The sequence below is a fragment of the Anolis carolinensis genome, unplaced genomic scaffold (assembly GCF_035594765.1).
Source record: "Anolis carolinensis isolate JA03-04 unplaced genomic scaffold, rAnoCar3.1.pri scaffold_7, whole genome shotgun sequence".
Taxonomy (NCBI): domain Eukaryota; kingdom Metazoa; phylum Chordata; class Lepidosauria; order Squamata; family Dactyloidae; genus Anolis; species Anolis carolinensis.
In genome coordinates this window covers 14,450,729-14,476,323 of record NW_026943818.1, presented here as the reverse complement: position 1 = coordinate 14,476,323, position 25,595 = coordinate 14,450,729, and the positions used below count along the sequence as shown (strand labels likewise).

Sequence of the window (25,595 nt, the reverse complement as noted above, 5' to 3'; positions counted from 1 at the left end):
TCATATTGAACTATACCACTATACTGTAAAATTATATGTAATGTATAACATATAATTAATATTATTCTATGGTATTATTATTAGTATTATATTGTATGATAATATTATTATCAATATTATACGTATATACAATATATATTACTAGCATTAATATCATCATATTGAACTATACCACTATACTGTAATATTATATGCAATATATAACATATAATTAATATTATTATATGGTATTATTATTAGTATTATATTGTGTAACATGATAATATTATTATCAATATTATACGTATATACAATATATATTACTAGCATTAATATCATCATATTGAACTATACCACTATACTGTAATATTATATGCAATATATAACATATAATTAATATTATTATATGGTATTATTATTAGTATTATATTGTGTAACATGATAATATTATTATCAATATTAAACGTACATACAATATAGTATATTATTAAAACTGATATAAAAATATTATATTATAAAACTGAGGGCGGGGGCCAGGCAAAAGACCCCCGGGCCTTAGTTTGGGGACCCCTGAGTTAAAAGAACTGTTGCTAGAGAAGCTTGTTTTGCAGTGTTTTGGGCCTGTTTTGGCTTAGGGCTAGGTCAAGAGAAGGCGAAATAAAGTTTCCCCTGAAAACTACTTAGAGATGTTTCCGCCTTAAGCCTTTCAGGCATTAAATACAAGTTAGATGAGTCCATTAAAAATCTGCTCTACTTTTTAGAAATGGCAGGCTTCTGCCACAGAATGAAGATGTTCCCATGCAATGCTAAGTAGCTTATCTGCTTCTTAACATCCCTATCGCTACGCAGGGCGTTGGTTCAAGACACCCGGCTTGTAAGTCTGTCATTTACCCAGTAATTGCACCAAGTTCGGGTGCTTGATCTCCTTCATGACGGCCGCCTCTTTCAAGAACTCTTCCACTTCCATTGTGTCCTCCTGAAAAAAGAAGAGGCAAAAGCGGGAATCAGAGAAAGGTCTCAAACACAGGGAGGAGATGCTGATATGTGTTGTCGAAGGCTTTCATGGCCAGAATCATAGGGTTGCTGTGTGTTTTCTGGGCTGTCTGGCCATGTTCCAGAAGCATTCTCTCCTGACGTTGCACCCACATCTATGGCAGGCATCCTCAGAGGTTGTGAGGTTATTATTATTATTATTATTATTATTATTATTATTATTGTGTTGTCGAAGGCTTTCATGGCTGGAATCACAGGGGTGTTGTGTGTTTTCCGGGCTGTATAGCCATGTTCTAGGAGTATTTTATCCCATATCTATGGCAGGCATTCTCAGAGATTCATATACCCCATCTAGATGGTCTTTGAGGGCCCCTTTCCTTACCTATGGTCTTATGAAACCATCGAGATGGTCTTTGAGGGTCCCTTTCCTTACCTATGGTCTTATGAAATCATCGAGATGGTCTTTGAGGGCCCCTTTCCTTACCTATGGTCTTATGAAACCATCGAGATGGTCTTTGAGGCTCCCTTTCCTTACCTATGGTCTTATGAAATCATCGAGATGGTCTTTGAGGCTCCCTTTCCTTACCTATGGTCTTATGAAATCATCGAGATGGTCTTTGAGGGCCCCTTTCCTTACCTATGGTCTTATGAAATCATCGAGATGGTCTTTGAGGCTCCCTTTCCTTACCTATGGTCTTATGAAATCCTCGAGATGGTCTTTGAGGCTCCCTTTCCTTACCTATGGTCTTATGAAATCATCGAGATGGTCTTTGAGGCTCCCTTTCCTTACCTATGGTCTTATGAAATCATCGAGATGGTCTTTGAGGGTCCCTTTCCTTACCTATGGTCTTATGAAATCATCGAGATGGTCTTTGAGGCTCCCTTTCCTTACCTATGGTCTTATGAAACCATCGAGATGGTCTTTGAGGGTCCCTTTCCTTACCTATGGTCTTATGAAATCCTCGAGATGGTCTTTGAGGCTCCCTTTCCTTACCTATGGTCTTATGAAACCATCGAGATGGTCTTTGAGGGCCCCTTTCCTTACCTATGGTCTTATGAAACCATCGAGATGGTCTTTGAGGGCCCCTTTCCTTACCTATGGTCTTATGAAACCATCGAGATGGTCTTTGAGGGTCCCTTTCCTTACCTATGGTCTTATGAAATCATCGAGATGGTCTTTGAGGCTCCCTTTCCTTACCTATGGTCTTATGAAATCATCGAGATGGTCTTTGAGGGCCCCTTTCCTTACCTATGGTCTTATGAAACCATCGAGATGGTCTTTGAGGGTCCCTTTCCTTACCTATGGTCTTATGAAATCATCGAGATGGTCTTTGAGGCTCCCTTTCCTTACCTATGGTCTTATGAAACCATCGAGATGGTCTTTGAGGGTCCCTTTCCTTACCTATGGTCTTATGAAATCCTCGAGATGGTCTTTGAGGCTCCCTTTCCTTACCTATGGTCTTATGAAACCATCGAGATGGTCTTTGAGGGCCCCTTTCCTTACCTATGGTCTTATGAAACCATCGAGATGGTCTTTGAGGGCCCCTTTCCTTACCTATGGTCTTATGAAACCATCGAGATGGTCTTTGAGGGCCCCTTTCCTTACCTATGGTCTTATGAAACCATCATGATGGTCTTTGAGGGTCCCTTTCCTTACCTATGGTCTTATGAAACCATCGAGATGGTCTTTGCGGGTCCCTTTCCTCACCTATGGTCTTATGAAACCATCGAGATGGTCTTTGAGGGCCCCTTTCCTTACCTATGGTCTTATGAAACCATCGAGATGGTCTTTGAGGGTCCCTTTCCTCACCTATGGTCTTATGAAACCATCGAGATGGTCTTTGAGGGCCCCTTTCCTTACCTATGGTCTTATGAAACCATCGAGATGGTCTTTGAGGGCCCCTTTCCTCACCTATGGTCTTATGAAACCATCGAGATGGTCTTTGAGGGCCCCTTTCCTTACCTATGGTCTTATGAAACCATCGAGATGGTCTTTGAGGGCCCCTTTCCTTACCTATGGTCTTATGAAACCATCGAGATGGTCTTTGAGGGTCCCTTTCCTCACCTATGGTCTTATGAAACCATCGAGATGGTCTTTGAGGGCCCCTTTCCTTACCTATGGTCTTATGAAACCATCGAGATGGTCTTTGAGGGCCCCTTTCCTCACCTATGGTCTTATGAAACCATCGAGATGGTCTTTGAGGGTCCCTTTCCTTACCTATGGTCTTATGAAACCATCGAGATGGTCTTTGAGGGCCCCTTTCCTTACCTATGGTCTTATGAAACCATCGAGATGGTCTTTGAGGGCCCCTTTCCTTACCTATGGTCTTATGAAACCATCGAGATGGTCTTTGAGGGCCCCTTTCCTTACCTATGGTCTTATGAAACCATCGAGATGGTCTTTGAGGGTCCCTTTCCTCACCTATGGTCTTATGAAACCATCGAGATGGTCTTTGAGGGCCCCTTTCCTTACCTATGGTCTTATGAAACCATCGAGATGGTCTTTGAGGGCCCCTTTCCTCACCTATGGTCTTATGAAACCATCGAGATGGTCTTTGAGGGTCCCTTTCCTTACCTATGGTCTTATGAAACCATCGAGATGGTCTTTGAGGGTCCCTTTCCTCACCTATGGTCTTATGAAACCATCGAGATGGTCTTTGAGGGTCCCTTTCCTTACCTATGGTCTTCTGATGGCCATCTAGATGATCTTTGGAGGTCCCTTTCCTTACCTATGGTCTTCTGATGGCCGTCTAGATGATCTTTGGAGGTCCCTTTCCTTACCTATGGTCTTATGAGATCATCTAGATCAGGGTTCCCCAAACTAAGGCCCTCCAAGGTCATTGACCTGGCCTCTGTCCTAAACTTTGGACCGGGTTGACGTAAGTCTGAAACGACTTGAAGGCACACAACAACAACAATCTTAATTTTGGACTATTTCATTTTAGTCCAGCCCCGCAACAGTCTGAATCGGCCCTCCGCTTAAAAAGTTTGCGGACCCCTGCTCTGGAATCTAGTCTGAGGTTTCCAATCCCTTCGCCAACTCCATACATCCCCTAAAACGCTTGTGTGTCTTTGACACTCCTCCAGGAACATATTCAGCAGAACAGACGGAGTGTGACAGTAACCATCATCTCTTTGCAAACCCACTGGGCAGGAAGACATTTCAGACCGACTGGTCTTCGGCCTCCCTTGCGCAAGGCCCAGGGCAGCAGGGCAAGGTCTCAACCTCAGAGCCCAGAGGGAACGTTTGCAGGATGTTCGGCCTGCTAGATGCAATCACGTCTCTGGCGTTTTGGGCCAAGAAATGGAGCAAGTGCTGGGTGGGTTTTCCTGCACAGTGGACAGAAAGGGCAAAGGACTGGCTCCCTTCTCCCTGGGCTTCCAGATGAATCAGAAATGAATCACAGCCATCAGCAACCAAGACAAATCTCCCATTAAAGCCTGATGATAATGCCATTGCTTCCAGCAACTATCTCCAATGTAATGAACTCATTGATTGGATTGGAACTGATGGTGTTTTAATTCTGCTTTGGCAACCGCAGAGGATGTTATGCCTTGAGTGGCTTTTTAAAAATTACTGTATATACTCGACTATAAGCCTAGTTTTTCAGCCCTTTTTTTAGGACTAAAAAAGCCCCCCTTGGCTCATACTCAGGTGAGGGGTCCTGGTTGGCTCATATTTGGGTCAGCTTATACTCGAGAATATAATAATAATAATAATAATAATAATTATTATTATTATTATTATTATTATTATTATTATTATTTTATTCTTGTACCGCGCCTCTATCTCCCCTCAGGGACTCAGGGTGGCTTACAAATGCAATTTCCCACAGGGCTGTTTGGGCTGAAGCACTCTCAATGTCTCCTCCTCTCTTTCTTTCTTTCTTTCTTTCTCTCTTTCTTTCTCCCTCTCTCGGTCCCTCTTCAAGCCAATAGGCCTTGCTAATTGAAGTGTTCCTTGGTGGCCCCACAGAGCCGAAAGCTAAAGAATGGGGGAGCCTGGCCCTCGTTTTCCTCTCTGCAGAAACTACTTTATCAAGCTGGCTCTCAGCTGCTTGCAGCCACTTTGAAACAGGATAATAAATAGGCTGCGGCAAAAATAATCCATCAAAAAACAGAATCGGTAGGGACCACCACCGTGGGGTGGCCTTTCCCCCCATTATGATATTACCACCGCAATCTTGTTTTCTGCCGGGGAAGAGGGCGTTTCGGTGGCGGCACGGGAGGAGGCCGTCAAAGTGGTTCGGAAAGGGCTGTTTCCTTGCAAGACAAATGGTGTTTCTCCGGCATTTTCCCAGAAGAAAAAGCAAAGGTCTTGTCTCCCTCTGCCGGCGCTTAAAGACAGATAGGAGGGTACCATATATACTCGAATATAAGCTGAGTTTTTCAGCTCTACAAGGCCGGCAACGGAGCCTGCAGGCTATTGCTTGCAATATATGATATATTTCTCTCTTATCCTCCCTTATCAGTGTGTTTTCTTTTGCACTGTCTTATTATTATTATTATTATTATTATTATTATTATTATTATTATTATTATATAAATAATAATAAAATGATGCATTTTAATGTTTTGGGTTTATGGTTCCTGTCCCCTTGATCTGGTCATGTAAGTGTTATTTATTGTTATAACTAGCTGTACCCGGCCACGCGTTGCTGTGGCGTAGTCCTTAGTGGGGTTTTCTTCGTGGCATGGAAGGTGACATAAAGAGGATTCCCCGTAGGTATGAAGCAGCCAGGCTTTGATGCTGCAAGGGTATTCAAGTTGGCCAACAATGGAGTCCCCTAGGTATGAAGCAGCCAGGCTTTGATGCTGCAAGGCTATTCAATGGCATTCAAGTTGATCGACAATGGAGTCCCCTAAGTATGAAGCAGTCAGGTTTTGATGCTGCAAGGTTATTCAATGGTCTTCAAGTTGGCCGACAATGGACTCCCGTAGGTATGAAGCAGCCAGGCTTTGATGCTGCAAGGCTATTCAATGGTATTCAAGTTGGCCAACAATGGACTCCCGTAGGTATGAAGCAGCCAGGCTTTGATGCTGCAAGGCTATTCAATGGTATTCAATTTGGTCGACAATGGAGTCCCCTAGGTATGAAGCAGCCAGCCTTTGATGCTGCAAGGCTATTCAATGGTATTCAAGTTGGCTTGGAGGAGGTACCTGTGACTTCCTGGCGTTTTCCCTGACTTGGTGAAGAAGCTGAAGAGGGTGCTCTGGTGAGGGATCCTGATGATGGCGGCGAGTGAGGGGCTTGCGGGCAGGGGGCGCGTGGGGAACAGCCGTTGTCGGCCAGCCGGCCGGGGAGTGACGTCATGGGAGGAGGGGTCACAGAGAGAGCGGAAAGGCCAAGCTGGCCATTCCCTCTCCCGCCCTTGTTTTGGAGGAGTGTGGGGCGAGTGGATCCCGCGGAGGTTCTGACCCGATATTTTGTTGTATCAACCTGGAGGCGTGGATAATGGATTCTGTTGTCAAATTTGGAGTTTGGAGGGTATTTAGTTTTGCTGTTTTGCTCGGTGCTCGAATTCCATCACTCTTTTATATATATATAGATTGTATTATTTTACTTTGTTTAATAATGTGTTATTATGTTGTTATGTAATGTTTGTGTTGCTTTTATGACTGTAAACCGCCCTGAGTCCCATCCGGGAGATAGGGCGGTATATAAATAAAGTTTTATTATTGTTATTTATTATTATTACATTTATTATTCCACTCTATTTTTATTAAAAGGATACATTGACATTGAAGAAGCACATTGACATTGAAGAAGATGAAAATAATGATTTAATCAGAGTTGGACACTCATATCTTAAATTACAGTTTGATGTAAAGATTCAAAAACATTTAAACTACTAACGCCCCAATTAATGTAATTTTACTGGTATCTCGGCTTATACTGGAGTCAATGTTTTCCCAGTTTTTTTAAAAAGCCCCCCTCGGCTTATACTCGGGTGGGGGTCCTGGTTGGCTTATATTTGGGTCAGCTTATACTCGAGAATATATGGTACATGTCTATTATTATTGGTATTATTACATTTATTATTTTTCTCTATTATTGTTGCTACTACAGTAGAGTCTCACTTATCCAACATAAACGGGCCGGCAGAACGTTGGATAAGTGAATATGTTGGATAATAAGGAGAGATTAAGGAAAAGCCTAGTAAACATCAAATTAGGTTATGATTTTACAAATTAAGTACCAAAACATCATGTTAGACAACAAATTTGGCAGAAAAAGTAGTTCAATATGCACTAATGCTATGTAGTAATTACTGTATTTATGAATTTAGCACCAAAATATCATGATATATTGAAAACATTGACTGCAAAAATGCGTTGGATAATCCAGAACGTTGGATAAGCGAGTGTTGGATAAGTGAGACTCTACTGTATTACATTTTACTCTATTATTATTATTATTATTATTATTATTATTATTATTAATACATTTATTATTTTACTCTATTTATTATTACATATATTATTTTACTCTATTTATTATTACATATATTATTTTACTCTATTATTATTAAAAGGATACATAAGCACATTTACATTGAAGAAGATGAAAATAATGATTTAATCAGAGTTGGACACTCATATCTTAAATTACCGTTTGATGTAAAGATTCAAAAACATTTAAACTACTGATGCCCCAATTAATGTAATTTTACTGGTATCTCGGCTTATACTGGAGTCAATGTTTTCCCAGTTTTTTGTGGTAAAATCACCTAGGTGCCTCAGCTTATATTCGGGTCGGCTTATACTCGAGTATATACAGTATTTAAAAGGCAAACGTCTCCTTTGTGATTCTCCACACCTTTGAAGAGAGAGTCATAATCCTTGCTGTCAAGAACAGGAGATTGATGGATTTGAGAAAGGTGGATTAGGAGGCGACTTTCAAGCCTGCTTTTTTGGCATGCATAATGCCAGCCCTGCGCCTCGTCGGAATTTCTCTTTGGAGGTTTTTGCAGAATAGAAGTCACTCGCGGAGCGGGAGTGGGAGGGAGAGGCAGAGGAACGGCTTGGCATTATTTTCCGCTCTTGCTTCCAGTCATCCTTCATTAAGTATTTATCTAGCGTTTTGGTACCAGCGGCGGAGCGTGGCAAAGTACCTGGCTTTCGACTTGCACAAAATAAAAATAAAACAGCCGAGAGATTTCGTGATGGAATGCCTACTGCGGCTTCCACGAGGATTTGGCATCTGAGCCGGGACTCCTGATGCAAACGCTGTGCTCATGTTTCTAACATTATTCATTATCTCTGCACATCAAAGTAGCAGGAGAAAGGATTTCCTGAAGAAGCCAATGGAGGCCAGGCAACACCATTTAGTGTCCCTATACACATACACAAATCTTGCTCTTTCTGGGAACTAACTAGTGTATTTGTTGCATCCTCATCAACTGAGAAGCAATGGCAGATCAAACACCTTTCTCAATTGTTGTCGAAGGCTTTCATGGTCTAGGTTGCTGTGAGTTTTCCAGGCTGCCTGGCCATGTTCCAGAAGCATTCTCTCCTGACATTTCACCCACATCTATGGCAGACATCTTCAGACGTTGTGAGGTCTGTTGAAAACTAGGCAAGTGGGTGTGGTGGACATGCAAAAAGGCCAATAATTATTGGAAAATGGTTCATGCAACAGTTCAAGAGATTTTAAAAATTAAAATTCAACTGAGACCTGAATATTTTCTATTGAGTATGATAGGGGAGGAAGAAAAATTGGACAGAAATAAGGACATCTTATTGGTATACATCACTACAGCAGCAAGAATGGTTTATGCTAAAAAAGGAAAACAGGAAAAAGTGCCAACAAAAGAGGACTTATTAATTAAAATAATGGACATCATGGATATGGATAAGTTAACGTTTTTACTGAAAAAGTCACAGGAAATAATGTTAGAAGTACCGACTGGAGTCTCTTAAAGGAATATATGAAAATCTAACGAAATAGAATTATAAACACAGCTATTTATGTGTGTAGATATACATATAAAAGAAAGGAAGACCCAACATAAAAGAAAACAGAATAGGGGTGAAGAAGGGTAGAAAATGGGGAAAAAATGATATACAGTGTTTGGAACTACTGCAAAGAATGAAGAATGGAAGTACAAGTTTCCCTATATACTGTATATATGTGTGTGTGTGTGTGTGTGTGTGTGTATACACACATTCTATTATTATTCTATTATTATTGTAGTATATTAGCATATGATTATTATTATATTATTATTATATTATTCATTACTCATGACTACATTGAAACGACAATAGAGAGAAATCATCGTGGAAACTGCAAGAGGTACCATAGATTGTTGTACATGGAAATAATGGTAGTCAATAGTTTTTGATTTATTAAATACAGTTATATATTATAATTATATATTTTTGTTATTTAAACTATATATATTTTGAAATTATGGATTTTTTTTTCTCAAAGTGGCACACTACCCAAGTCATGCTATGGTTTTTTTTTGGTGAATTTTGACACTCCAAGCAGAAAAGGTTGCCCATCATTGGCCTAGGTCAATGATGGGCAAACTTTTGCGCTTGGTGTGTCAAAATTCACCAAAAAACCTAGCATGACTTGGGTGGTGTGTTACTTTGAGAAAAAAAACCCATATGTATAGTTTAAATAACAAAAAATGTATAATTGTAATATATAACTGTATTTAATACATCAAAAACTATTTAATACCATTATTTCCATGTACAACAATCTCTTTCAATGTCTTCTGATCAGCAATGCTAACACTAGGTGTCACTCTCTCCATATATTTCAAAATAATCCTGGAAGGAAATCTGGGACTACAGTAGAGTCTCACTTATCCAACACTCACTTATCCAACGTTCTGGATTATCCAACGCATTTTTGTAGTCAATGTTTTCAATACATCGTGATATTTTGGTGCTAAATTCGTAAATACAGTAATTACAACATAACTACTGCGTATTGAACTACTTTTTCTGTCAAATTTGTTGTATAACATGATATTTTGGTGCTTAATTTGTAAAATCATAACCTAATTTGATGTTAAATAGGCTTTTCCTTAATCTCTCCTTATTATCCAACATCCTGCCGGCCTGTTTATGTTGGATAAGCGAGACTCTACTGTATTTGATTTCCTTCTTTTAGGCCAAAATCAAGGGTTACAATGGGAACGACTAACAACAATAAGTCGCAATGCCTTAAAAACAACTGTCTTAGATACCTCCTGAGAGCATTATTATTATTATTATTATTATTATTATTATTATTATTATTATTATTATTATTAAACTTTATTTGTACCCCGCTAGCATCTCCCGAAGGACTCGATGCGGCTTACAAAGGCCAAGGCCTCAACACACAATATAACAATACAAAACAAAGGCATCACAACACCATGCCATAGTTCTGTGTATTTTGAGTTTGTGTCTGTGCACATTCAGGGGAAAGGAGAAAGAGGGGAAATCCTTATTTACAGAAATATAACAAAGTAAATACAGCCTGTGTGAATTTTTGTGGATTTTTGTGGATTTTTCAGACAATTAAATCAATATCTGACAGACCACTGTAAGATTCTCTTCATGCCCCTAGGGTTTGGAGGATCCCTTTACAAAGGAATAGTGTAATGAAGTATGAATTTTTGATTTATAGATGTTATGTTTAATTGTGTATGTTTATGTTTTAAAAGGGTGAGTATTGCAGTTATTGCTTCCCTGCACTCAGTGGCTGGTTGCCATGGATGATGAAGAAGTTGCCGGTCTGATGAAGAAGTGCAGAGTTTTAAAAAAGTTTTTTAGTCTGTGCTCTGATGAGGCACAGGGAAGATTGCTCCTAGGCTGAGGGGATCAAGGAGACTCAATTGTTCATTTTGAGTCGGTTTAAAATAAGTTTGGTGACTTATTTAATGTAGTCTGTGTCCTGGTAAGGAACAGAGAATCTGTGATTGTATATCACAGGGGTGTCTACAGTTTAAAAGTGGCAAAGTTCTGACTACTTTAAATTAATGAAAGACATTTTAGGGAGTTTGACTCATCTTATTCTAACATTGTAACTGTTAATGAAAGTGCCTCTAAGGAGAATTGTAACCACTAAGCTCTGTGCCTGAATAAACTTGTTATTGTTCCTTCAACATCTAAGACTCTAGTGCATATATTATAACCTAAGTTACACTACCATCTAAGTGACAAAGAAACAAAGAAAGATAAAGTAAAAGGTCTCCCCTTTGTGTCTTTGGTGGCTACATCTTACAGATTGGTGGCAGCAGTTATATATATTCATTATTCATAGTTATTAAATAGGTTCTTCGCAAATTGGTGGCAAAGGTGGGTTTAAAAAGATTTCCCCCTTGCCTGAAAGAACCTTAGAAGTCATAAATCGTCTCTTTACAATTTGGTGGCAGCGGTGGGATTCGAACCAAAATAGTCTCTTTACCGATAGTTATAAACAACAGCACCTACCTTTAAGGTTTTCACAGCCACCGTGAGGTTATACTTCTTCCAGACTCCTTCGTACACCTCCCCGTACTGTCCCCCTCCCAGTTTGTGCTTCATGGTGATGTCTGTCCGCTCCGTCTCCCACTTGTCGTAGTTCGGGGACACGCCGTAGATGGTGGGCTTGTTCCGCTTCGGAGCCGGATAGTGCAGAGTGGTGATCAACCCGTCGGCTACCGTCGAGTGGTGATGGACCAGCTCCGCCAAGGTGTTGAAGCGGCTTTCGGAAGAGACGTAAAGCTGGAGGACACAACCACAAAAGCAAAGCCGTCACTCAAACTAGCCTTCAAAGTTCCTTTCACCACTGCCTCACCGACTCCTCTCATGCTCTCAATCCAAATAATGTGAGTGTATATATATATATATATATATATATATATTGTACTAGCTGTGCCCGGCCACGCATTGCTGTGGCGAAGTATGGTGATATAGGAAATAAAGTATTGAGGAATTGGTGGTAGTTAAGGTAAAGGGTAAAGGTTTTCCCCTGACGTTAAGTCCAGTCATGTCTGTCTCTGAGCAGATAATATAAGATTATAAATCGGTTATATAGCTGTGTGGAAGGGCCTTGAGTCTACACTGCCATATAATCCAGTTAAAATCAGATAATCTGTATTTTATAGGCAGTGTGGAAGGGGCCTAAGTGAGGCCTAACTCTGCCTGTCCCCTGGGCTGAGTAATTGGATAAAAACAATTATTCCTCTCCCTCTAATTAGGACTTTATTTTTGTTTTCTTTTTGTTGTATGAACGTAGAGGCATGGATGAGGGGTTGTGCTGCCAAGTTTAGTGTTTCTGGGATGTGTCGTTTTGTTGTTTTGTCCTAGGCCGAAATTTCATCACCCTTTTATATATATAGATAAAAGGTAAAGGTTTCCCCTGACGTGAAGTCCAGTCATGTCTGACTCTGGGGGTTGGTGCTCATCTCCATTTCTAAGCCAAAGAGCCGGTGTTGTCCGTAGACACCTCCAAGGTCATGTGGCCGGCATGACTACATGGAGAGCCATTACCTTACCTATTGATCTACTCACATTGGCATGTTTTCGAACTGCTAGGTTGGCAGAAGCTGGAGCTAACAGCGGGCACTCACTCCGCTCCCGGGATTTGAACCTGCGACCTTTCGGTCTGCAAGTTCAGCAGCTCAGTGCTTTAACACACTTCGCCACCGGGGCTCCTTATTATTATTATTATTGTATACAATATGCAATAATTTATAAATCTATATATATAAAAGAGTGATGGCATCACGGCGACCCACAAAACAACAAAACTACAAGCCCCCCAACCTCGAAATTTGACAACACAACCCATCATCCACGCCTCTAGGTTGATACAACAAAAAGAAAAGAAAAATAAAGTCCTAATTAGAGAGAGAGGAATAATTGCTTTTATCCAATTGCTGCCAGTTAGAAGGCTAAGCTCTTCCAACTTGGTCTCCTAGCAACCCAATAAAAAATAATAAAAAAACACTAAAAATAATTTAAAACACTAAAAAAATTAAGACAATAAAATACTATAATAACAGAAAATAACTAAAAATAATACAAGAAAATAATAAAATATAATAAATAAAAAGATAACTTACAATACAAATAACGTCAAATAAAAATTACACAACAATTTTTAACCAATACCACCACCACTTTGCCACAGCAGCACGTGGCCGGGCACAGCTAGTATATAATATATTGTATATACAGTAGAGTCGCAGAAGCTTGGATAAGCGAATATCTTGGATAATAAGGAGGGATTAAGGAAAAGCCTATTAAACATCAAATTAGGTTATGCTGTGAATGACAACTTCAAACCAACGAAGAGTTTGGTCTCACCTTCCCATCGGAGGCGGTGTTGATCCTGTAGTGGTAAACCCTCCCCTCGTACCGGAGTGAAATGGACCGCTGGCCAGGGCTGCTCTCGCTCTCCCGCACCAAGAAGCTGCCGTTGATGCCGCTGCTGAGCAAGTACTCGGCGGCATTCCGGGAGACGGGACCGTGGTACCAGGAGTGCTTCTCCAAGCTGTTCACGGGGGTGATGTAGTTGCTGGGGACCCAGCCCTGGCCGTTCTTGGTCTGGGCTTCGCACCACTCGCCATTGTGGTTGTAGCCTAAGACACGGAGCTTCTCACCTGTCCATTCACAAGAAACGAGTAATCAGTCCATCACGTTTGTTTCCATAGGCACAGGAAAGCATATTAGGTTCTTAACTTCTATACACTTCAATTCATCATTTTATTTTTACATTGCTGCTTCAGTTAACTATTGTTTTAATATTCTCGTTTTATATTTTACTAGCTTTGCCCGGCCACGCGTTGCTGTGGCTTATGCTTTCAGAGTGTTGCTCTTTATTTATTGTCTTGGTTTTAGAGATTATATTGTTCTGTATTATTATATCACAGTAATTATTATCCAACTTATCCAACACTCGCTTATCCAAGCCTCTGGATAATCCAAGCCATTTTTGTAGTCAATGTTTTCAATATATCGTGATATTTTGGAGCTAAATTAGTAAATGCAGTAATTACAACATAACATTACTGCATATTGAACTACTTTTTCTGTCAAATTTGTTGTATAACATGAAGTTTTGGTGCTTAATTTGTAAAATCAAAACCTATTTTGATGTTTAATAGGCTTTTCCTTAATCCCTCCTTATTATCCAAGATATCCGCTTCTGCCAGCCTGTTTAGCTTGGATAAATGAGACTCTACTGTATTATATTTATAATCTTATATTATCTGCTTAGAACTGGATTATATGAGGACCCTTCTTCACAGCTGTATAAAATGCACCCTGAAGTGGATTATATGGCAGTGTGGAGTCCAGATAATCCAGTTCAAAGCAGATAATATAAGATTCTAAATGGATTATATAGCTGTGTGGAAGGAAGGAAGGATGGGAAGAAGAGGTAAAGAGGAAAGAAAGAAAGAAAGAAAGAAAGAAAGAAAGAAAGAAAGAAAGAAAGAAAGAAAGAAAGAAAGAAAGACAGAAAGAGGAAGGAAGGAAGGAAGGAAGGAAGGAAGGAAGGAAGGAAGGAAGGAAGGAAGGAAGGAAGGAAGGGAGGGTGGGTGGGTGGGAAGAAGAGGGAAAGAAAGAAAGAAAGAAAAAGGAAGGGAGGGAACAAAAGGGAAAGAGGAAAGAAAGAAAGAAAGAAAGAAAGAAAGAAAGAAAGAAAGAAAGAAAGAGAGAAAGGAGGAGGAAGATAAGAAAGGTAGGTAGGAAAAAGAGAGGGAAAGAATTCAAAAAGTGTGATGTCAAAATTTGAACCTCAGACTGTGGCTCTGAACCCACTGGGTGATTTTAGCCAAGTGACACTCTCTCAGCTTCAGATGAAGACAAAGGCAAATTTGCTTTGAATAAATCCTGACAAGAAAACTCTGTGACAGGATTGCCTTGTGGTTGCCCTGAATCTGAAACAACTTGAAGACACACAACAACAACAAAATACAGTCTGCCCCGCCCCCCTCAACAGTCTGTGGGATATATAAACCTTGCTTAGTTTCTCCATATACCTCACAACCTCTGAGGATGCCTGCCACAGATGTGGGCGAAACGTCAGGAGCGAATGCTTCTGGAACATGGCCAGACAGCCCGGAAAACACACAAGTCTGTAACATCAGTTCAATAGTGACTGCCCATAGACAGCCCTTACCTTTAGTGATGCTGAGAGTGTTGTCCCCACTTGCTACGAAATCATACAGGGCCACAAAAAGGTTGGGGTCATTTTCACTGGGACCGGAGAGAAGGTTTTCCTTGGAGTTCCAGCGGGCAGCTTCGCTCAAGCCTTGGGGCTCAAATTCAGAGGCAACTGGCCTCTGAAGGGCTTCTGAAAAGGGACAAGGAAAAAGGGAACGGGAGAAGAAGAAGAAGAAGAAGAAAATATTACTCTCAGAGTTAATCTATATATATAAAAGGGTAATGGAATCACGGCACCGGACAAAACAACTAAACAAAACGCCCCACAACCTCGAAAATTGACAGCACAACCTCTCATCCACGCCTCTACATTCATACAACAAAAAGAAAAGAAAAATTAAGTCCTAGCCACAGCAACACGTGGCCGGGTACAGCGAGTATCATATATACTTGAAGATAAGCCGAGATTTTCAGCCCTTTTTATGAGTTGAAAAAGCTTCCCCCGGCTTATAATCGGGTCAAGGTCCAGCCGGCAGCAGAGCCTGGAAGCCGTGGCTTGCAATATCTATATATATAAAAGGGTAATGAAATTTCGGCCTAGGACAAAACAACAAAACTACACATCCCAGAAACACTAAACTTGGCAGCACAACCCCTCATCCATGCCTCTACGTTCCTACAACAAAAAGAAAAGAAAAATAAAGTCCTAATTAGAGGGAGAGGAATAATTGTTTTTATCCAATTGCTGCCAGTTAAAAGGCTAAGCTCCACCCACTTGGTCTCCTAGCAACCCATGTAGCCCAGGGGACAGGCAGAGTTAGGCCTCACTTAGGCCTCTTCCCCACTGCCTACAAAATACAGATTATCAGATTTTCACTGGATTATATGACAGTGTAGACTCAAGGCCCTTCCACACAGCTATATAACCCATTTATAATCTTATATTATCTGCTTTGAACTAGATTATCTTGAGTCCACACTGCAATATAATCCACTTCAGTGTACAGTCGGACACAACTGGACTTAATGTAACCCGCCCTGAGTCCCTTCGGGGAGATGGGGCGGAGTAGAAGAATAAAGTAGTTGTTGTTATTATTATTATTATTATTATTATTATTATTAATGTCAGGAGAAAACCTTTACCCTTTACCTTAACTAATACCAATTCCTCAATACTTTATTTCCTATACCACCATACTTCGCCACAGCAATGCGTGGCCGGGCACAGCTAGTATACATATATATATATATATATATAACAATGTAATGTGCGTTTTTCCCATGGAATAAACAACAAAACCACTGGACTAAATCACACCAAATTTGGCCACAAAAAACATAGTCATCCAATCAATGTCTTTCAATTAAAAACCCAGAAAAATAATTTGTAAAATCATAACTAAATTTGATGTTTAATAGGCTTTTCCTCAATCCCTCCTTATTTTCCAACATTTTCGCTTATCCAACATTCTGCTGGCCTGTTTATGTTGGATAAATGAGACTCTACTGTATTGGGATTAAAAATTAAAACAAAGATTAAAATACACCACAGAGTTCTGGTGATGCAATTTTCTTCTGTGTTTGGAGATTTTTACAGGAAACTAGTTTTACCCGGCCACGTGTTGCTGTGGCATATGGGAATCCTTTGTTGGCCATTTTTATCTTGCGCATGCGCATAATGGTTTTTTAATTTTGGAGATTTTTCTGGTCTTTTCTCTTTTCTTTTTCTTCCTTTTTTTTTGATGGTCACTCCTTGGAAAGTGATTAGTTTTGTGGCCAAATTTGGTGTAATTTGGCCCAGTGGTTTTGTTGCTAACTCAAGTCCTAATTATGCACATTACATTTTTATAGATGTAGATTTATCTTCCCGATAACTTTTGCATCTATTTGCGCGCTTATTTTCCCTCTGAAAACACAGGTGACAGGCACAAAATAATTAGGTTTTTAAACCCATCATGCAATTCCGTTGCTCTTCCCCTTCGTTGCTCCTTCTTACACGCAGATTATCCGTTTTGTCATCCCTGCCGTGCTTTAATGGCCACAATTACGGAAGAAACAGTAAAGCTTCTTGGAGAAAATTAAGCTGATTAATCATTTTGCCGCAAAGAATGCTTTGATCCTCTCAAGCCCATTAAAACTCGCTTATCAAGCAAGAGGCGCCATATGGACTGGATGGAGCTCAAAACACACACACACACCAACTTCAAGAAAAGTTACAGCAGTTAAATAAGCAGCTGGATAAACACCTGGAATAAACAGTCGGCAAGCAACTGGAAGTGGGGGTGAACTGACATATTATTATTATTATTATTATTATTATTATTATTATTGACACAAAGACACAGTATAACACAGCAAACGAGATATATATGCTGGATTTCGTATCACAAAATCGCAAGTCGAACACTTCCCAAGTGTCTAGGATTGTGTGATTTATTATTATTATTATTATTATTATTATTATTATTATTATTATTATTATTTTATTATGACACAGCAAACAAGATAGACATGCTGGATTTCATATCACAAAATCACAAGTCGAACACTTCCCAAGTGTCTAGGACTGTGTGATGTATTTTCAAATAATAATAATTATTATTTTATTATAACACAGCAAACAAGATAGACATGCTGGATTTCGTATCACAAAATCACAAGTCAAACACTTCCCAAGTGTCTAGGACTGTGTGAGGTATTATTATTATTATTATTTTATTATAACACAACAAACAAGATAGATATGCTGGATTTCGTTTCACAAAATCACAAGTTGAAAACTTCCCAAGTGTCTAGGACTGTGTAATGTATTATTATTATTATTATTATTATTATTATTATTATTATTATTATTATTATTATTATTGTATGACACAGCAAACCTGAGGCATAAGTTCCAATGAATCATTTGGGCCACATAGTTGTGCCTCTGTTTGTAGTCTGTCTGTGCGATTTCCTTACAGCAGCTGAGGATATGATCAATGGTTTTGTCGGTTTCCTTGCACAGTCTGCATTTTTATTATTATATGGAGCCCCCGATGGCGCAGTGGATTAAAGCCTTGTGACTTGAAGGTTGGGTTGCTGACCTGAAGGCTGTCAGGTTCGAATCCAACCTGGGGAGAGCACGGATGAGCTCCCTCTCTCAGCTCCAGCTCCATGTGGGGACATGAGAGAAGCCTCCCACAAGGATGGTAAAAACATCAAAACATCCGGGCAATGTCCCCTGGGCAACATCCTTGCAGATGGCCAATTCTCTCACACCAGTTTTGTTGCTAACTCAGTCCTAATTATGCACATTACATTTTTATAGATACTGTATATACTACAGCATACCGAATGCAAAGATCTATCCTTTTGGGCTGTTCCAGCTGACCAAGCCAAGAACCAGCGCTGCCAGACCACTGACCAATAAGCTCCATTCCACTTCCGACTTGGCTTGGCCTCTACCGCTTGACAGCCATCCACAAGACACTAGTGCAATGGTGTCTGCAATATTAATGTACATATAGAGTGTTTGAATCCTGCTCACACTTGGCTAAAGTCACACAAACATCCGGGTTATTTTTATCCCTGATTGTTTTGGAGTTGGGTTTTAATATATTTCAGCCTGCGAATGGAAATGCAGTGGATGGACATGATATAAATATTTTAAACAAACAAACAAACACATGACAGGAGAGCTTTTTGATGCCTGGCAGACTTCAAAGAGAGAAACCATGCCAAAGGGACTTCAAAGGACTTTCCTTTGTCTGGATGATGTCCTGCCATTTTAGTGCAGGCTTATAAACACAAAAATATCACCTTTAGCGCTTCCTGCAATCTATATATATATATAAAAATGTAATGTATGTTTGTGGGACTGAGTAAACAACAAAACCACTGAACCAAATCACACCAAATTTGGCCATGAAAGCCTTCGACAACACTACTCCATTGTATTCCAGCTCACCAAACAAGGATTCCCATAAGAAGAAAACGGACAGGCTTTGAGGCTGCAAGGCTATTCACTGCTATTATACCTGGTCAACAAAAGATTCCCATACGCCACAGCAATACGTGGCCAAACACAGCTAGTCTGTCTGTCTGTCTATCTATCCATCCATCTCTCTCTCTCTCTCTCTCTCTCTCTCTCTCTCTCTCTCTCTCTCTCTCTCTCTCTCTCTCTCCATCCACCCAATCTCTCTCACTCTATGTCTACCTTCATCTATCTATTTATCTATTTACCTCTAGCTATCTTATCTATCTATCTTTCTATCTCCATATAATTTCCCTCTCTTTTTCTATCTGTCTGTGGTTTGTTTTCTCTCTCTCTCTATCCATCCATCCATCTATCCAATCTCTCTCACTCTAATCTATGTCTACCTTTATCTATCTATCTATCTATCTATCTATCTATCTATCTATCTATCCATCCATCTATCCATCTATCTATCCATCTTTCTTTCTTTCTTTCTTTCTTTCTGTCTCCATATAATCTCTATCTTATCTATTTTTCTCTCTTTCTCTATCTGTCTGTGGTTAGTTTTCTCTCTCTATCCACCCATCCATCCATCCAATTTCTAATCTATATCTACCTTTATCTATCTATCTATCTATCTATCTATCTATCTATCTATCTATCCATGTATTTATCCATCCATCCATCCATCCATCCATCCATCCATCCATCCATCCATGTATTTATCCATCCATCCATCCATCCATCCATCCATCCATCCATCCATCCATCCATGTATTCATCCATCCATCCATCCATCCATCCATCCATCCATCCATCCATCCATCCATGTATCTATCTATCTATCTATCTATCTATCTATCTATCTATCTATCTATCTATCTATCTATCTATCTATCCATCCATCCATCCATCCATCCATCCATCCATCCATGTATCTATCTATCTATCTATCTATCTATCTATCTATCTATCTATCTATCTATCTATCTATCTATCCATCCATCCATGTATCTATCTATCTATCTATCTATCTATCTATCTATCTATCTATCTATCTATCTATATGTAATGTGTGTTTACTATGGAGTAAACAACAAAACCACTGAACCAAATCACACCAAATTTGGCCACAAAAGACATAATCATCCAAAATATGTCTTTCAAACAAAAAAAAAACCCTAGAAAAATAAAGTCCAAATTAGAGGACAAGGAAAAGCCGTTTTTTCCCTAGCTGCCAGTTGGAAGGGTAGGCCCTGCCTACTTCGTCTAGTTCTTTTGTAAAATGGGAGAACACTGCTTCTCTTAGACCAGCAATAAACCGAAAAAAACCCTAGAAAAATGAAGTCCAAATTAGAGGACAAGGAAAAGCTGTTTTTTCCCTAGGTGCCAGTTGGAAGGGTAGGCCCTGCCTACTTCGTCTAGTTCTTTTGTAAAATGGGAGAACACTGCTTCTCTTAGACCAGCAATAAACCACGCCAAGTGATCTATCATCACGGTATGCATTGAACTGCTTCCGACATGATTGCAAATTGTCAAATGCAATGACACATTTCACACAACAACTCATTCCATCCAGCATCCAACTTGCCCTCGAATGTTTTTCCTAAAAGCACTCAAGAGGTGTACAAATAAGGTAACCGCGTCTGTCTGTATAATCTGATTGACTGGCACTGACTTGACATGATGAAAACGGTGCTAGAATCGAATGGCCCCATTATATGGGCCGAGGAGGAGGAGGAGAATGAGGTCTTCATTGCTCACAATGGGAGTCAGTCAGACTGGGAACGGGATCTGGCTGAAAGACACTGAAAAGGCTCACAAAGAACAGCTCTTTCCAAGAAAAAGAACAAACTTCCATTGGTTGTTTCTTGCCCTGGGCTGGGCTGGGGTGACTGTAATCGGACACTCAGCCATACCAGAAAGCATCAAATGGCTCCGAGTTCAAGAAACGGCTTCTCCGGTTACTTTCAAAACAGGTTTGCTAGAATAAGACGGAGTGAGGTTTTAAATAAAAGGCTTCTGCTTTAAGAGCAGGATCTTTTGAAAATGGCAAGATCATTTGATCCTCTCCTTGGGACATTCGGACGCAGTTCGTTTTCCAAGCACATCTGCCCGGAGACCAGAACGCATCTACCCATCCCCTTAAATTGGGGGAAGGGGAGGACCGAGCACCCGCAGCTGCCAAACATTTGGGCCTTCCTGCCTCTTAAGATAATATTTACCAGGTGGGCTCAAGTGGGAAGAAAAGGAGACCAAACAGGCCTTGTGGACGCCAAAGCTGGGCTACAATCAAAGAGGGTTTGGCATGGCCCGAGCCTCAAAACACACTGAGAATTTTCATGACTGTTTTAACGTTTTAGTTCATTGTATATCAGTGTAACGGCATCAATTGCCACTTGTAAGCTGCCCTGAGTCCCCTCGGGTGAGAAGGGCGGGGTATAAATGATTGAAATAATAATAATAATAATAATAATAATAATAATAATAATAATAACAACAACAACAACAAACTAGCTATGGTGGTATGGGAAATAAAGTATTGAGCAATTGGTGGTAGTTAAGGTAAAGGGTAAAGGTTTCCCCCTGACATTAAGTCCATTATAAATGGGTTATATAGCTGTGTGGAAGGGCCTTGAGTCTACACTGCCATATAATCCAGTTCAAATCTGATAATCTGTATTTTATAGGCAGTGTGGAAGAGGCCTAAGTGAGGCCTAACTGCCTGTCCCCTGGGCTGAGCTTAGGTTTCTAACTGGCAGCAATTGGATAAAAGCAATTATTCCTCTCCTTCTAATTAGGACTTTATTTTTCTTTTCTTTTTGTTGTATGAACGTAGAGGCATGGATGAGGGGTTGTGCTGCCAAGTTTAGTGTTTCTGGGATGTGTAGTTTTGTTGTTTTGTCCTAGGCTGAAATTTCATTACCCTTTTCTATGTATAGACTAGCTGTGCCCGGCCACGCGCTGCTGTGGCGAAGTATGGTGGTATGGGAAATAGTCAAGATAATCCAGTTCAAAACAGATAATATAAGATTATAAATGGGTTATATAGCTGTGTGGAAGGGCCTTGAGTCTACACTGCCATATAATGCAGTTAAAATGAGAAAATCTGTATTTTATAGGCAGTGTGGAAGAGGCCTAAGTGAGGCCTAACTCTGCCTGTCCCCTGGGCTGAGTGGGTTGTTAAGAGACCAAGTGGGCTGAGCTTAGCCTTCTAACTAGCAGCAATTGGATAAAAGCAATTATTCCTCTCCCTCTAATTAGGACTTTATTTTTCTTTTCTTTTTGTTGTAGGAACGTAGAGGCATGGATGAGGGGTTGTGCTACCAAGTTTAGTGTTTCTGGGATGTGTAGTTTTGTTGTTTTGTCCTAGGCCGAAATTTCATTACCCATTTATATATATAGGTGTGCATATTCAGATTTCCCTAAGGAGGAAAATCAATAAAATCCAAGGAACCTTGGTTTCTTTGAAACTGCAGGCTATCAGAAATGCTTAGGACCAGTAGTGTTTTGGATTTTTTGGGGAGGAGGGTTGGAAATGTTTGTACAGTAGAGTCTCACTTATCCAACACTCGCTTATCCAACGTTCTGGATTATCCAACGCTTTTTTGTAGTCAATGTTTTCAATACATCATGATATTTTGGTGCCAGGTTTCTACATTGCATTACTGTGTATTGAACTATTTTTTCTGTCAAATTTGTGGTATAACATGATGTTTTGGTGCTTAATTTGTAAAATCATAACCTAATTTGATGTTTAATAGGCTTTTCCTTAATCCCTCCTTATTATCCAACATATTCGCTTATCCAACGTTCTGCTGGCCCGTTTATGTTGGATAAGTGAGACTCTACTGTATGACATTTGTGTACATTGAACCATCAGAAGGCAAAGGGGACAATTTGGAGTACAGTATTTGGGGTTTCGAAATTCCTGATAAAGGATGTTCATATCCCGTGACAAGTCTGCTTTAGCCTGAAATGACACCAAGGCACACGACAAAACACAAATACCGGGAAGACAACTCTCCAAAACAAGAAGCTGGCCGAGGAGATGGAAACTTTGAGGGAAAAGAAACACTGCTTTTGATTTGCATGGAAAAGAAGGTTGCTTGAGCCCTCAAAGTATCTCAGAAGACGATTTCTCAATTCTGAAAGCCAAGAGGAGCCACAGTTTTATTCCAAAAGGACCGATTAGAATTGTTATGGTTATGGTTAACTTTTTAAAACTTTTGTTTGAAGAATCTCATGGAGAATTCTTTGGCCCAGATTCAACATCCTTGCAACAGATAGTGCTGACTGGTTCAAGAAAATCATCTGTCCCGATTTGGGCTCTCTAAACCGACCAATGAGAACAGCCTCGTGGCACACGTGATGTTTGCATATGAATCACATCCAAGTCACTCTCCAAAGCCCTGGAAGAAGCAAGCCAAGGGTTGTCTGAAAAGACCAAAGAATGCCAGAAGAAAAATATATTTATATTTCTGGACAGGGAAAATAAATATGTGCTCATTCTAGAAACTGGGGGACCGGGGGAATGATATTAAATAACTTGCTTAAGTCCAAATGGAAAGTCTGTAGTAGAGTTAAAACTGTATTCTCACCCCCAGCATTCCAAATAGAGTCCATAAATAATACTGTAAACTGGTATGGATTAAACAAAAACAGCTTTTCGCTTCTTCCTTTGAACATTGCTCACAATATTAAGAAGTCCTAAACTTTTTAAACTAAAAAAGAACATTAACAGATGAAAAATGTCTGTATATATGTATGTATGTATGCATACACACACACACACACATATTTCTAGACAGACAATAAAAGAGCAAAATAATCAAACCCCCCCCCCACACACACACATATATATATATAAATAAATGTAATGTACGTTTGTAGGACCGAGTAAACAACAAAACCACTGAACCAAATCACACCAAATTTGGCCACATTACTCATCACTTTCCAAGGAGCTACCTTGCAGCTTCAAAGCCTGGCTGCTTCATACCTAGGGGATTCCATTGTTAACCAAATTAAATACCATTGCATAGCCTTGCAGCTTCAAAGCCTGGCTGCTTCATACCTAGGAGATTCCATTGTTAACCAACTTGAATACCACTGAATAGCTTTGCATTTTCAAAGCCTGGCTGCTTCATATCTAGGAGACTCCATTGTTGGCCAACTTGAATACCAATGCATAGCCTTGCAGCTTCAAAGCCTGGCTGCTTCATATCTAGGGGACTCCATTGTTGGCCAACTTGAATACCACTGAATAGCTTTGCATTTTCAAAGCCTGTCTGCTTCATATCTAGGGGACTCCATTGTTGGCCAACTTGAATACCATTGCATAGCCTTGCAGCTTCAAAGCCTGGCTGCTTCATACCTAGGAGACTCTATTGTTGACCAAATTAAATACCATTGAATAGCCTTGCAGCTTCAAAGCCTGGCTGCTTCATACCTAGGGGACTCCATTGTTGGCCAACTTGCACTTTTAGCACTTTGGCCTAGATTCTTTGAACCTAATCCATGATTTTAACATTTTATCTTGTATGAGGTTTTTATGACTTGCTTTTATTGTCTGATTATTGGTTTTATTGTTTTGTTTTTATTGTTCTGCTCGGGCTTGGCCCCATGTAAGCCGGCCCGAGTCCCTTCAGGGAGATGGGGCGGGGTATAAGAAAAAAAAATTATTATTATTATTATTATTATTATTATTATTATTGAATACCATTGCATAGCCTTGCAGCTTCAAAGCCTGGCTGCTTCATACCTAGGGGACTCCTTGAATGCCACGAAGAAAACCCCACTTAGGACTACACCACAGCAACGCGTGGCCGGGCACAGCTAGTTTTCTATATGATTACGATTGCTTTCTGGCTGAATTGCCGACACAAATCTCTCTCAAAGACTAACCCTTGTTTAAAATTCTTCTTAAAGGCCCAACTCTTTGTCCCCGGATCTAAGTTGAGTCCAGGTATCAAACAAGCCCACGGATATGGCTTTGTTTTAGAAGCTCTCTCCGTAGTCTTCAACCATAAATGGGAAAGAACCAGGCAGGCTCTTGCAAAGGGTAGTTTAATGAGAATCGCCTGGATTGGCAGCTACCTAAAAGCAGACATTTCCTTCCCAATCCCAAAACAGAAAACAATCCAAGGCCGCAATTTTGTGAAGGAGGGGTTCAGGTTCAGACAACAAAAGCTAATGCTTCCCAATGAAAGCACACAGGGAGCCTATGCAAAGGGGCTGCAGACAACCCCCCGCCCCCCAAAAAATCGGGCGCCTTTGATTTCCCAAAATAATAATAATACTAATAATTTTATTTTTGTACCCCGCCACCATCTCCCCAGAGGGACTCGGGGCGTCTTACAGATATAAAACCAACATACAATAATATCAAATACAAAAACACACAAATAAATTTAAAAGGCATTAAAAAAACACAATCATTATAAAACACTTGAGAAACACAGCAATGAAAACATAAAACGAGCTGGGCAAAGTGCATCATGATCTTCAAACAGCCGTCCCTTCAAAGTTACCTTCCAAATAGCAGCTGGAAGAAGAG

At 40.1% G+C, this 25,595-nt stretch overlaps 1 protein-coding gene across 3 annotated transcripts in view; it reads right to left on the bottom strand.

Annotated features, from left to right (window-relative positions):
* The window catches only part of abl1 (ABL proto-oncogene 1, non-receptor tyrosine kinase), a 79,938-nt gene that overhangs the window by 23,538 nt on the left and 30,805 nt on the right, over nucleotides 1–25,595 (bottom strand). For 2 of the 3 annotated variants that reach the window (XM_062959031.1, XM_062959030.1), the window contains exons 2-5: nucleotides 15,095–15,268; nucleotides 13,276–13,571; nucleotides 11,416–11,688; nucleotides 871–955 (exon numbers count right to left, since the gene is read on the bottom strand). In XM_062959031.1, the coding sequence (XP_062815101.1) occupies nucleotides 871–955; nucleotides 11,416–11,688; nucleotides 13,276–13,571; nucleotides 15,095–15,268 (828 nt within the window). Of the gene's footprint in view, nucleotides 1–870; nucleotides 956–11,415; nucleotides 11,689–13,275; nucleotides 13,572–15,094; nucleotides 15,269–25,569 lie in introns of all 3 variants that reach the window. The other variant, XM_062959032.1, reaches the window with a different exon arrangement.